Genomic DNA, 13,433 nt, shown 5'->3' on the forward strand with positions numbered 1-13,433 from the left:
GACGGTTGTTGTTGTGCTGCATTTAAATCAGTGTCGGGTTGTGTTACTTGTTGATTATTTATGCTGTTTTTCATTTGATTGACTTTGTTTCTCTGTATAGGCATCACTCATGAAAATATTGTACAAGAAGCACGGAAGTTTTTGAGTACAAATACCTTGCCAGGAGGCCAGGTATGTTTTTGACTTCACATTCTTGTTGGTTGCTTATTGCTTGTAGTTGCCACTCATCACCATTGCCATAAAAATAATGTTTTGGTCGGTGTGATTGGCTGTGGCAACTAATGCACTACTAAAACTACAAAAACTAAAACACTGCATAATTACAAATGCTGCACTCCAAGAGAAAGGTGTGCTAATGAACAAAAGCATTATCCCATGGTCTCTTCTGCTCACCATTTCACACAACACAAAGATACTGTAGATACAGTATCTTTGTGTTGTGTGAAATGGTGAGCTATGTTCTGTAGGGTGAGTTATGTTCTGTAGGGTTGGGTACCAAACTCTGTACATTTAAGCACACTGACAGAGTTAGTTATATCAGTACCTACTTCAGCTCAATCTGTGATAAATTTCTGTACTTTAAGTGGGCTCGCTGAGATGTTAATTACTAGTATATTGTATGACTCACTCATGCCAAACCTTTATATTTGCCCAGAGAACAAAACACCTATGTTAAAGGACCTATAACATAAAATTCTACTTTTTCAATTTCTTTTGTGTTTTTGGAGCTCCCATGTGTGTTTTCTATCCCCATAAATAACCCATTTTGAACAATCAGGCCTTCATGTCATATGGGTGTTTTAATGGAAATTGCTCTCAGAAACAGCTCGACTGATTTTGGCCTCATCGTGATGTCATCAATGTCACCCTACTTTGTATAATTCCTCCATTTCTTCAGTTGCAAATTTGCATTTCCACTTTGTTTACAATGTCCACCATTGTTGATTTTCCAAGCTGGCATGGAATGGGAACAAGCCTGGTTTTATCTAGCATGAGTATTATAATGACTCAAATATTAAATAATCTGCATATCAGCACCCTCTCCACCTCAGGACAGTGTGGTACTGCAGCTAAAACTGCTTTCAAAGTCCAGAAAGAATTGACAAGGCCTGTTTATATCAGAGTGGTGATTGAGGCTCAAACCATTAGAAATAACTTTGAGGGACAATATGATTATTAAATATTAAAAGCAGTTTTAAAATGCATGTTATTTGCGCTTTAATGTTACTTGGCATGTCGGTCAGTGGCTAGCACTGGAGCTATATTCATACAGGTGTTTCTACAACATAGAAATGTTTTAGTAAAAAATAAAGAAGAAAGAATAAAATAAACTTTTAGAGGTACTATATAATAATAATAATAATTGTATTTGTATAGCGCTTTTTAAGAAGTCACAGTGCTTGACACATACAAAGTTAAAAACAATGCATCCCAATAGCACACAAGTAAAAGAAAATGACAAACATAACAATTTAGAGTGCTGGGGGTTGAACGCAACTGGGTATTTAACACAGGACAGAGATTCAGCACGCCTTATCTCCTCAGGCAGGGCGTTCCAGAGTGTTGGGGCTCTAAATTCAAAGGCACCTTTTGTTTTATATTGGCGATTAAGGACATTCAGCTGGTACTGAGGGCCAATACCAAATTCTGGGTATTGCTTCAAATGTGAGCGGTACCCAGCCCTATTTTGGTTTTTATAAAGGACACTAATTAGATTTGGCTACAACACTTTTCTTATTATGTTGCTCTTGGCAAATTCTCCATTCACAGAGGAGGTTTGGACCGCCAAATCTGAAAATGATGTTCGTCTGTGGACTGTGTTGGAGAAATGGACAACTCTCTGAAGCAGACAAGAACAAGAAGTATTGTACAGCCAAGGCCAGGCACACGTGAGTATTTTTACATGTCTCTACTCCAGCTGGTGAGGAGGAATGGTAATCATTAACCTTTTCTTTACATGGCTGTCTGAATCACTCTCTGGCTTCTCCACATTTAGATACTTGGATGGACTTGTTCCCTCCTGGCCAGGAGATGCATATGGCTTTTTAGGAAACCGCCTAGTATTACTGCAGTGCAGAGATAAACATACTAATGAACATCTGTGCCAAACATCACAAGTGAGCGTAGGAGTGGTACATAATGCACTGAATGGTCGTAGTGAATTTTGCCTTTGCAGTCTGGCATACAAGCTGTGTGATTGGTGCACTCGCATCATATAACAGTGTTTGGCTTTTGTTTCCTCCACTCATTGATGGGTTATCCAGAAAGTGACCCTGGCCATGTGGTAGTGGTGGTCATGGATATTTGGAGTTGCTTAGGAGAAGCACATTTCTTTTTCTGCCATAAAGTCAACCCTTCCTCGTCTGTTGTTCTACCTTGGCTAGGACAGCCTCCCCACCAATGCAGTAGGCTTTGTATAACTGTAGACCCGGTTTCCTGAAAGTGGCATACCTGGTTCCGGTTCAGTGTTTCCCATTGGTGCGCCAGCAGATTTTAAACTGAAACACAGTTTCGGTAGCAGACACAAGAGGCTGGCTAGTGAAGTTGAATATAGCAAAACAAATGCCTCATCCACAACATAGTGGACATGTGGTTTGAAAAACAATACTCCTTTCCACCAACCACCCCTGCATTAATTATTGGACCAAGTCAATATTATTCAATATCCATTTGCTCCGTGTCTGCTACCGCTCCAATCAGTTAACGCTATGGGAATCTGAGCCTGAAAATGGCTGACACCTTTGGGAAACCAGGTTATGCACAGAGCCTATTGCAACGCATGTTGTAGGCAGGTTCCAGAACCTACATGGGTCAGGATTCTTCTGTCAGTGGTGGTTCAGAGCTAGCAAGGTTCTAGGGCCCCGTTTACTATGCATCCCTTTCTTGCTGCTGGAATGTGCTCAAAACATACTTTTAGACCCTGCTTTTAGAGATAACTCTTTCTTTAGCTGTTGCATGGATTTAAGTAACTGCTGAACCTCGTAATTAGAGAACTGTTCTTTAGGGTTGTTTGTCTCCTGATTAATTTACAAAGTATATTTTTATTTTCACATAATAGAGCATCTGTATTGAGCACATACTGTTAAAAACAGTGATGCTGTCTATTCAGAATCGGGACACCCCTACTAACCAGACCAGATGGTAGATCTTTCACGCAGAACAAATTGTAACACTGCTAATGGCACTTACTGTACCTTTTGATTGATCTTGTCCCTCTGTCACTTACCTTTTGATCAATCTCATACTATATGCAAACCTCTGTCACTTACCTTTGATTAATCTAATATGAAACCCTGTCACTTACAACCTTTTGATTCATCTACTGTATTATAATCTCTGTCCTGTCCATTTCATACTGTATCAATTTGTCTCATGTAACCACCTTGACGCTTAACCTTTGATTAATCTCAGGTGGTCAAAAGACAGACGAGTGGTGCTGGTCAGCTCTAATGAGCGCAAAAAGTGGGGCCAAGTGAGACCACTTCCAACAAAAAAGCCTGTCCCTTTGCAATTTGAGGTATGTCTGTGTATAATGCAAGCATATCCTGAGGTTGACCACAAAACATTTAAAACGTGTTGGTGTTAATCTCATAGTGACCGGAAAATGACTTTCTTTTCCCCCCTCTCAAGATTTGCATGCATGTGACTGCAGGAAAGAAGTGCCAATACATTGGGAATTGCAGCTTTGCTCATAGTGCAGAGGAAAGAGACCTTTGGACCTACATGAAGGATAACAACAGTGAGTTTATCATCATACTGTATATCGTCACTGTCTGGCAGAAACCAGCTAACAAAAGAAATACGTTTTTTCCCCTTTTTGTCATAAATCAGTGCATCATTGAACACCCTTTACGTCTGTATGTGTTGGTTAAAAAAAAGCACTTCAGCTGCCAAATGTAACTCCACCCATTGAGCCATCTTTTTGTTTGTATTGTTGTTTATTTTTTTTAACCAATAAAGTATTAAAAAGCGCTTCAGCCTAAACCTAACTCCACTTGAGCTGGATTATTTTTTACTTCCTGCAAAATGTACATTTTGGAGTTGGGTGGTTTCTGCCTGACAGCAGAGATATGGTCTAAAATGTATTTAACTGATGTGTCAAAGTGCACCATAGCCATTACTGTATGTCTTTTTCCCCCCGACACTGTTCCATTATGATAATTTTGTCCCATTGTTTATCCGTGGTTAAGTTCCAGATTTGGACCAGCTTTATGAGCAGTGGCTGCAGTCTCAGAAGCCAGGCTGGAGTGAGGAGACCTCCAACAAGTCCGTTAGGGAGAATGGCAAGCAGATTCTCATGCCCACAGACTACAGTGAAGAAGTGGTAGGAACAGCTCATTGAATGTATTGTGCACCAAAACACTTCAATTTGGACAGATTGACATGGTGGTGGCCATTATTTTACGTTGATTTTCCCAACAGCCAATGCTTTTGTCTCAGTAAAGTACGATACAATACTTTCAACGACACATGCAAATCAACCATGTTTGCTTAAAGCTGCCATTATACAATATGCAACCCTACACTTAAAATAAGTGTGCTGTCCCCGTGCCGTGTGCTGGCTCCCCATCCCTTGTCTATTAAGAAAATTCACACAAACGGACTACAGCATCTTAATGGAGAATGGTACTGACAGCAGGCTGTCAAGATTTATCATGTCGACTGAATTGGTAGGTAGGTTAGATTACCTACCTAGATGTCCTTTATTATCCACAAGGGGAAATCTTTTTGCTCGGATCAATACATACATTCAAGAGTCATGTATGCATTGACCCGAAATGTACCTAGCAATTATCACTTTTTGAGTGGTGCAACCACTCCAAGGAACAGCAATGTCTGAGATTTGCACCACTCAGTTCACACAGGTGTGATTTTTGGATGCAGATTACTGTAATGACCATCCAGTGGTGCCTGGACTCTCAGGGTGCATTTACATCATTCGGCAAGCATCGTATTGCCGAATACACTCCCTTCACTGTATGAGAACATTTGAAGGCGGCATGGTGCAACTATAATTTGAATAATGTGTCATTCATGGTTCTATTTGTAACAGAAGCGTAGGTGGGCCAATTAGGCAGCTGTGTTGCCTCAATGAAATCTTTAATGCAGTGCATAATTTTCATGCCTTTTGAATGTCTACCATATAGACACTGGACCAGCTAAAATGAAAGTTTGCTCTTTGTGGATTGTTTACCTATATACTAGAAAAGCTAGTGAAAGTTATTAAGTTAACTATAATGAATCCGTAAATAGTCATTAGTGCTTTTCCTTTCATGTAGGCCATATACCTTGGTATCTCCTGACAGGGCGTCTGGAAATGTATATAATGAACAATGGACCTTTTGAGTATGCATAATGGACAAAAACCACAATCACATTACACTGTGAAAATCACCCCATTTCCTCTCATTAACTTTATATATCACTCTCCCCTCTATCCGGATAAAAGGCCTTGACCTTGAATATTGTCTGGATTTAGCAGAAGTTGGAGTAAGCCTTTCTTTCAGAGCAGATCTTGAACAATAGTGCTTCTGTGAAGTGCCTGTCCTCTATCAGGTGAAATGAGGGAGTACTAGAACTTTTTACAGACCTCCTCTGAGAGCACATCTCCAGACACGGCAGTGCTGATAAACGTGCCACCCAAACACACAAGGCTCAAAGACACATTTGCTTAAAGTTTAGACATTTCAACAGTACCGGTACCTAAATTTGATAATTCCCCCATCTTTAAGTCATTGCATTCAGCAGTCAGAATTTTTTATGCGGGACATTCCCGCACAAGGCAGTGAAGGCACAGTTATTATTATACTCAGAGAACCTGAATGTGCTTCATGTGGCGAGCGAAAATGGCAAGATCTTTAAGCTGCTGCTCACAACATGCTGTGACAGTGACACACAATTTGCTTTGTAGGTCAGCTTTCGGTAAAGATATTTGGTGTAGAGGGAGAAAAAAAGAAGGGGGCCAACTTAAGTAAAGACCCCTGGGAGAACCTGTATATAGATAGGGTTTGAGTGATTCACTTATATTAGTGTATTCCTAAAAAACTTATATTGTGTTTTGGCAGGCTGGTAATCACTGTTGGCTGTGTGGTAAAAACTGCAACAGTGACAAGCAGTGGCAGCAGCACATCACTTCAGAAAAACACAAAGACAAAGTGTTCAACTCTGAAGATGACCAGAACTGCTGGCAGTATCGTTTTCCCACCGGCACTTTCAGAGTTTGTGAAAGGTAAGGTTATTGACCCACAAAAAATTTGCTTCTAGTGATGGTATATAGTGTAGTCACGATTACACGTTTATGTCGCCGATTATTTGTCACACAATTAATTGAGATTACGATTTATGTTTGGATTTTATATTAGGCTTCCTAATAAAAGTGCACAGAACTGAAATATTCCAAGACATTACTGGCATTTTTATCAATTTTATACAACAAAGAGCTTACAACACGTAAAACTTGCTGCTAACTGCTATTTCTGCTTTTTTATGTATGAAAATGTAATTTTTTTGCACATTTCTACAGATACCTAAAAAGCACCTGCACGGAGGACAACTTGTGTAAACTGGCACATGGGAACCAGGAACTTAAAGAGTGGATAGAGCGCAGGGAATTCCTTTTGATGAAATTGGCCAAAGCTAGAAAAGACCATCTTTTAGCACCAAATGACAATGACTTTGGTAAATACAGTTTTCTGCTTAAAGACATTAAGTAATAATGAGAAGTTGATAATGGGAAGTTGATATATTCATGTTCACTTGGTTAGACTATGTTGCAGTGTAAGGCACAAACTGCTGAATTGTGAGCTTTGACGGGGCTCCATGGTATGAAGGGAACCGATCACAAAATTAATTAAACGGAGGGAGCATGTCCGGGTACTGTGGTCAAAGACAAAGGCACATCATGTCTTGTTAGCAGAAATCATGGGGCATTTCAATTGGTTCAGGATCACCCTAGAAGCTTTGCTATGCATCTCTCAGTAGACTTGTCTGAAAATGGCATGAGGAAATACTGATCAGACGTGTTCTAGTATTTACAGCTGATCTGTAATGTCATGTTAATTTTAATGAGGCCTATATAGGTTGAGGACTTTCTTTCACCCATCAAAGAACTTTTAAAAATGGAATACTTTTAGTTGAAAGTTAAAATGTTTGGTTATGTTATTCTACCCTTTTTCCATTTATTTGATAGTGTTACAAATGTAAAGGGCACCAAAACCAAATAAAGATTTGTTTAACTACAGTTGTGTTTAAAATAACTAAATGTGCATGCTAGAGATGAAAAAAATCAAAGACTCAAAATATTTAACTTGTTTAAGAGCACTCCTTCACACGATCTTCACTAGGAAATAAAAATGATTGGCAACAGTATGTTTCAGTACACAGACCTTCATCAATTTATCTTTGAAGATAACATTAAGATGACCTGATGGTCTATATTTAAACATTCCTGTTCCCCATATTTTATTTTATTTGTAAGTGAGTGTGTGGGAGTCATTTATTAACCCATTTAGACTTGGTGCAACCTATACATTATTCTACCTTTGAATCCGGATGCTACCTGTGTCATTAGTTATTGCTATACATGTACCAACAATCTGTTTTAATAAACATTTTAAGGTTTTAGAAGCGTTTTTAAAATTGGCATCCGATCTAAATGGGTTAAATGGTAGTCTTCTGACACCTGTCAATCTGTAGGTGTGAACTGAAAATGCTTCTAGGAGTACAGGTCTCCACCAGGTCATTACTGTTTGTTGTGGGCGTGCAGCCGTGCAGTTTGCTATAGGGTATGCGTGTGACATACCCGGAAGTTATGCGGAATGCCTGAGTGGCAAAAAACTACTTTGTCCTTAACAGCCCATACATCCAAACAGAAAAGTCCTATTTGATTGCATTAAATGACTTTAAACATCATTAAATTAACTGTCACTCGATTTGCCATTCACTTTATGTATGTGCATACCCTCTATAGTCAAAGTAGCAGTTAATAGCCAATAGACAATTACTTACAGCATATCAGACAGATCTGTCTTGATAACATGGCTAAAGATCATGTGTACAGATTTGTGATATTTGTACTAATATAAAATGTATTTCACATGTTGGCCTCCTGGTGGTGCTATAAAAGGTACATTTGGAAAATGCAGACCAGATGTTTTTCCTTGGCCACTAGGGAGTGTTCATACTGTATTCATGTTCTCATGGACCACAATGGAAACGAGCTGTAAATACTATCCTTTTAGTACAGTGGTTTTCAACCAGTGGTCCTTGAGAGGGTTCCAGGTGGTCCCCAGCTAAATGGAGTTGGTAACCAAATGGAACCTTATTAGAGCTTTAACTCTTGAGCGTAAAATGTTTTGTACCTCAAGAGTAAAGGTCCCCACACACAAGCTCATTTTTCAGATTTTTTGCTGCGTTTCTCCATCGGTTTTCCCCAAAACGCGCCCAGTGTGCAACCACTTTTAAGAGTTAAATTATTAACATCTTCAATAGTTAATTTACAAGAAGTCTCCACAATTAGAGAATGTAGAAGAATTGTTATTTTGATCGTTTGCCTGTTATCTCTCCTAATGGTACCAACATCAATACAGCATGGAATGTGCACAAAATATTATCAAACGACAACTAAATATTCTAAGTTTTGGGTCCGAGAGGCTAAATGTAATCAAATGGTGGTCCGTGACTCAAATGCTGAATAAATAATGAGCCTTGATATGAAATGGGTTGAAAACCACTGTTTTAGTATAACCTTTGATATAATAGTACTGCTAACAATCTTGTTACAGTATTCAATCTGAACATTTCACTTAGAGTTTAAGAATAAAATAAGTCAACATACAATGGGAAAAGTGACACCCTCTGCAACCCATATCCAGTAGTATCCATGTTATTTTCAGATCATCTGCAACAGGTACTGAAATGTAGTGATCCTTAAATATACACTAAGTTTAAAGATAGTCTAAAATTTATTTTATTTCACCTGACAGTTTAATGAGTAGGAATAAAATAAGTTAACGATGGGGACAGTGGCACCCTTTCCTGACACCAATATCCAATAGTGTATAGAATAGATATCCTTGTGACATCCATAGGGTTATAACCCAAGCAAGAAGCAACACAGTCCCAAGACAGCATTCACGATGGACGTGACTTTGTTCAAGTTAGCATCTGCTGCAGATCTTCCACTTCCAGCTTCCACATCCTCCTGTGAAGGGCAGCATGCTCTGAGAGGTCTGCCATCTTCACAGCACGGATCACAGGCTCCGGGGAAATCGCCTGGATCAGACCCATCACCATGACATATTTACCTAGGAGAAACAGGAGTAAGAACAAAATATTTAGCCATAATCCAATGCCATAACAATCTCAGAAATATGCATTAACTGAATGTTATATCCTATAATCCTAGAGCAGTGGTTCTCAGAGCGGGATCTGGGGACCCCAGGGGTCTCAAGATAAATGCATAATAGGAACCAATAGAGGGTATGCGCGTGACATCATCAAACCAGGAAGTTATGCGGGAGGGAACGCCTACTGAGTGGCAAAAGACAACTTTATGGCATCGACAGCCCATACATCCAATCAGAAAAGTCCAATATGATTGCATTTGATTAAACAACGTTAAGCAATCTTAAACTCACTTTGCCACTCAATTTGCCAATCACTTTATGCATGCGCATACCCTCTATAAGTGGCTGTAAATCTGAATTATGGTGGTCCGTGGTCTGATTTCATATTGTAACGCACAGGAATCAATATATAATACACAAGCTATTTTCTATAGCTAAAAAAGCTATTTTTGTTTAATGTTTGAACATTTTGACATTTCTGCCACAGTGCCACCACAAATCTTGGGGCTGCGTGGCCAAATGCACGTCAATTTGAGGGTCCTTAATTAAGATTTGAGAACCACTGAGAGTTAATGTCCAGACCTGATTGATTGATAGAAACATGTTAACAGTTTGCAGAATGGGTATAGTTCAAGGAAGGTACAGGACTACAGGTCAATACAAAAATTAGGAGGATAAAACCAGAAAAAGCACTAATACATATTTACATTAGTATTGTCCTATAGCCCCAATATGTTCCCTCAGTCCCTACGCATACAGAATGAGCGTAGGGACTGAGGGTCCTCCATGGGGAGTGTTCTCTGTGTGTGTGTGTGTGTGTGTTTCTACTGTTAATTTAATAATAAAGATTGATTGAAGTATTTAATAACAGTTTGCAGAATGGGTACATTTCACATGAAAGGGCCGTCCACCATTTTCAATTCATCATCAGCCATAGCCCAAAATTTTAGATTCTCGTAGAGGTTTTTTTCGATTCTGACGAATCAGAATCGAAAAAAACCTCTACGAGAATCTAAAATGTTGGGCTACATCAGCCAGTGAATGTTTGTAAGTAAGTATAGTAATAACTCACTTACTCACTCACCTTGAGATAAGCACGGTTTGCCTTTGGGGATGTTGTTGACACCCTGCACTACAAAGTTGCCCGTCTCGTCCAGAAGAACGACGGTGTTGCGGTCCAGCTTGGCTTCCAGCACCGTCCCCTGCATCCATACTGTTGAGACGGAGATCGACCTGCCGCGTCCCACTCTGACTAGACACTCGGTGTTGTTACCGTGCAGTCCTCCTTTACATTCTCCTTCTCTCAGCTGACGCGAGAGAACTTTAATGGGCGGTGGTCGTTTTCTGTCCCCCGTAATTACATCAGTTTTATTCATACTACCGTGACATGACGCAGTGTAGTCTACACTACTTTAGTAGTACTTCATTGAGGTTGAAAATGAAGTTACCGCGCCTACGATGATTGCGGCGGATGTTTTGGAAATTTCGCAGTATGCTTCCGGTGTTCCGTTAAATTGTTTCCCGTTTCACTATGCCTGGTGAAAGCGTTCCGTATAAGTTCCAAGACAAAAAAAATTTCATAGATTTAGAAATATAGTGCTTTCAAATTTTATTTATAATGGGGCTCAATGGCAGGCTATGGGCCTATGGCACATCAAAATATCACTTTCACCTAGAAACTCCATTCACACTTTTTATAATTCAGCTTACTGTGGGCACACATGCTGGAACTTTTTACTTTGAAATGTGTTAATTTAAACGCCCAATGCATTAATCTCTATGGCACAAACTTTAGCATGCTACTATAAATCCTACATACTTACACCTAGAAACCCCATTCAAACCTATTTAGGTTCATCTTACGGTGGACATGTTTGCCTGAAATGTTTCATAGTTTTAGAAATATTGTGCTTTCAAATTTGAGAAATTCAGAATGGGGGTCAATGGCAGATTTTGGCAAGCAAAGATTTGAGTGGGGTTTGAACCCACAACCTCCAGATCATGCAGCCAGTGTGCTAAGTCACTGATCTACTTGCTACCTGCCACAATGTAGTCTGCTGTTCCCTTTGAGTAACAACATTGATACAAAAATAAAATACAAAAAATAAAATAACAGGAGATTTGTCTATTGTTTCTTTTGCTGTTGTTTATCTCTAGACGTTCGAATGTTTATGAACCACAATGGAAACAAGTGGCTCTTCTGTCATTATCTATTCTGCCTTTTGAGAACAGCATGCACAGTGGTCACTGGGTACAGAGCCTGCCTGGGAATCAGGAGGCCGCAGGTTCAAGTCCTGGCTCTGACATAGTGTCCCAAAATAATGAAAATATGACATAGCCTACTATACTATAGTATGCCGTCCGAAACCATTGACTATAGTATATATGTCGATTTTTCATGATTTTCATCATTGTTTTCCGAATCCTCCAAAATCATGAAAAACGACATGCTATAGTATGCCGTCCGAAACCAAATATGAGAAATGTATAACTTTGGCATGCTACTAGTCCTACATAATTACACCTAGAAACCCCATTCAAACCTATTTAGGTTCATCTTACGGTGGACATGTTTGCCTGAAAAGGAATCTTTGAAATGTTTCATAGTTTTAGAAATATAGTGCTTTCAAATTAAGAAATTTATAATGGCAGATATAGTGGCACGTCAAAAAATCACTTTCACCTAGAAACTCCATTCACACTTTTTCCGATTTCCGTTTTCTCGATTTTTCCGTTTTCTCGATCTTTCCATTTTCCGTTTTCTCGATTTTTCCGTTTTCTCGATCTTTCCATTTTCCGTTTTCCATTTCCGAAAACGGAAAAATCGAGAAAACGGAAAAATCGAGAAAACGGAAAAATCGAGTAAACGGAAAACGGAAAAATCGAGAAAACGGAAAATGGAAAAATCGAGAAAACGGAAAACGGAAAAATCGAGAAAACGGAAAAATCGAGAAAACGGAAAAATCGAGAAAACGGAAAAATCGAGAAAACGGAAAACGGAGAAAACGGAAAACGGAAAAATCGAGAAAACGGAAAACGGAAAAATCGAGAAAACGGAAAAATCGAGAAAATCGGAAAACGGAAAAATCGAGAAAACGGAAAAATCGAGAAAACGGAAAAATCGAGAAAACGGAAAAATCAAAAATCGAAAATGTTAGCTTTGTGATTTATTCTTTTATATACTTTTATTATAGCCTACAGTGTAAATTGTGAAATGACTTCAATGTTGAAATGTATGTAATGTACTGTAAATTACAACAAAACAAACTAAGGCACTAGTGTGGTACTTCTTGGTTTACCAGAACGGGGTTCAACTCCCTGCAGTGCCCTGCTCAATTTGTTGTATTTACATGATTTATCACCCTATATCATGCACTCCAAGACGATGGATTATAGCCTGTCGCTTTTCCGATATTTTCACCTTTTTTTTCGTTTTCTCGATCTTTCCATTTTCCGTTTTCTCGATTTTTCCGTTTTCTCGATCTTTCCATTTTCCGTTTTCCATTTCCGAAAACGGAAAAATCGAGAAAACGGAAAAATCGAGAAAACGGAAAAATCGAGAAAACGGAAAAATCGAGAAAACGGAAAAATCGAGAAAACGGAAAAATCGAGAAAACGGAAAACGGAAAAATCGAGTAAACGGAAAACGGAAAAATCGAGAAAACGGAAAAATCGAGAAGACGGAAAACGGAAAAATCGAGAAAATGGAAAAATCGAGAAAACGGAAAACGGAAAAATCGAGTAAACGGAAAAATCGAGAAAACGGAAAACGGAAAAATCGAGAAAACGGAAAAATCGAGAAAACGGAAAACGGAAAAATCGAGAAAACGGAAAAATCGAGAAAACGGAAAAATCGAGAAAAACGGAAAACGGAAAAATCGAGAAAACGGAAAAACGGAAAAATCGGAAAAATCAAAAATCGAAAATGTTAGCTTTGTGAATTATTCTTTTATATACTTTTATTATAGCCTACAGTGTAAATTGTGAAATGACTTCACTGTTGAAATGTATGTAATGTACTGTAAATTACAACAAAACAAACTAAGGCACTAGTGTGGTACTTCTTGGTTTACCAGAACGGGGTTC

General features: G+C 38.9%; 2 protein-coding genes across 2 annotated transcripts in view; one reads left to right on the plus strand and one right to left on the minus strand.

Moving 5' to 3' along the window:
- zc3h7a (zinc finger CCCH-type containing 7A) overlaps window positions 1–7,598 on the plus strand; it is a 33,944-nt gene extending 26,346 nt beyond the window's left edge. Inside the window, exons 16-22 of the mRNA XM_083779700.1 lie at window positions 101–171; window positions 1,771–1,889; window positions 3,412–3,517; window positions 3,631–3,739; window positions 4,191–4,324; window positions 6,066–6,229; window positions 6,524–7,598. Of these exons, the coding sequence (XP_083635826.1) occupies window positions 101–171; window positions 1,771–1,889; window positions 3,412–3,517; window positions 3,631–3,739; window positions 4,191–4,324; window positions 6,066–6,229; window positions 6,524–6,713 (893 nt within the window). The 3' untranslated portion in view covers window positions 6,714–7,598. The remainder of the gene's footprint in view (window positions 1–100; window positions 172–1,770; window positions 1,890–3,411; window positions 3,518–3,630; window positions 3,740–4,190; window positions 4,325–6,065; window positions 6,230–6,523) is intronic.
- Window positions 7,599–8,704: 1,106 nt separating this feature from the next.
- rmi2 (RecQ mediated genome instability 2) lies at window positions 8,705–10,838 on the minus strand. The gene is made up of 2 exons (XM_083779971.1): window positions 10,432–10,838; window positions 8,705–9,305 (listed from the first exon to the last, which is right to left on the minus strand). Exons 1-2 carry the CDS (start codon window positions 10,721–10,723, stop codon window positions 9,154–9,156), a joined length of 444 nt encoding a protein of 147 aa, XP_083636097.1. The 5' UTR covers window positions 10,724–10,838; the 3' UTR covers window positions 8,705–9,153.
- Window positions 10,839–13,433: the final 2,595 nt, after the last annotated feature.

Source organism: Protomyctophum parallelum, assembly GCF_964188405.1.
Source record: "Protomyctophum parallelum genome assembly, chromosome: 13".
Taxonomy (NCBI): Eukaryota; Metazoa; Chordata; class Actinopteri; order Myctophiformes; family Myctophidae; genus Protomyctophum; species Protomyctophum parallelum.

Excerpts from the sequence above, each read along its gene's own strand:
- rmi2 (XM_083779971.1), bottom strand. The coding sequence starts at position 10,723 with ATGAATAAAACTGATGTAATTACGGGGGACAGAAAACGACCACCGCCC. Across the intron at positions 9,306-10,431 it reads CAAACCGTGCTTATCTCAAG|GTAAATATGTCATGGTGATG; the intron begins GTGAGTGAGTAA and ends TGTTTCTCCTAG.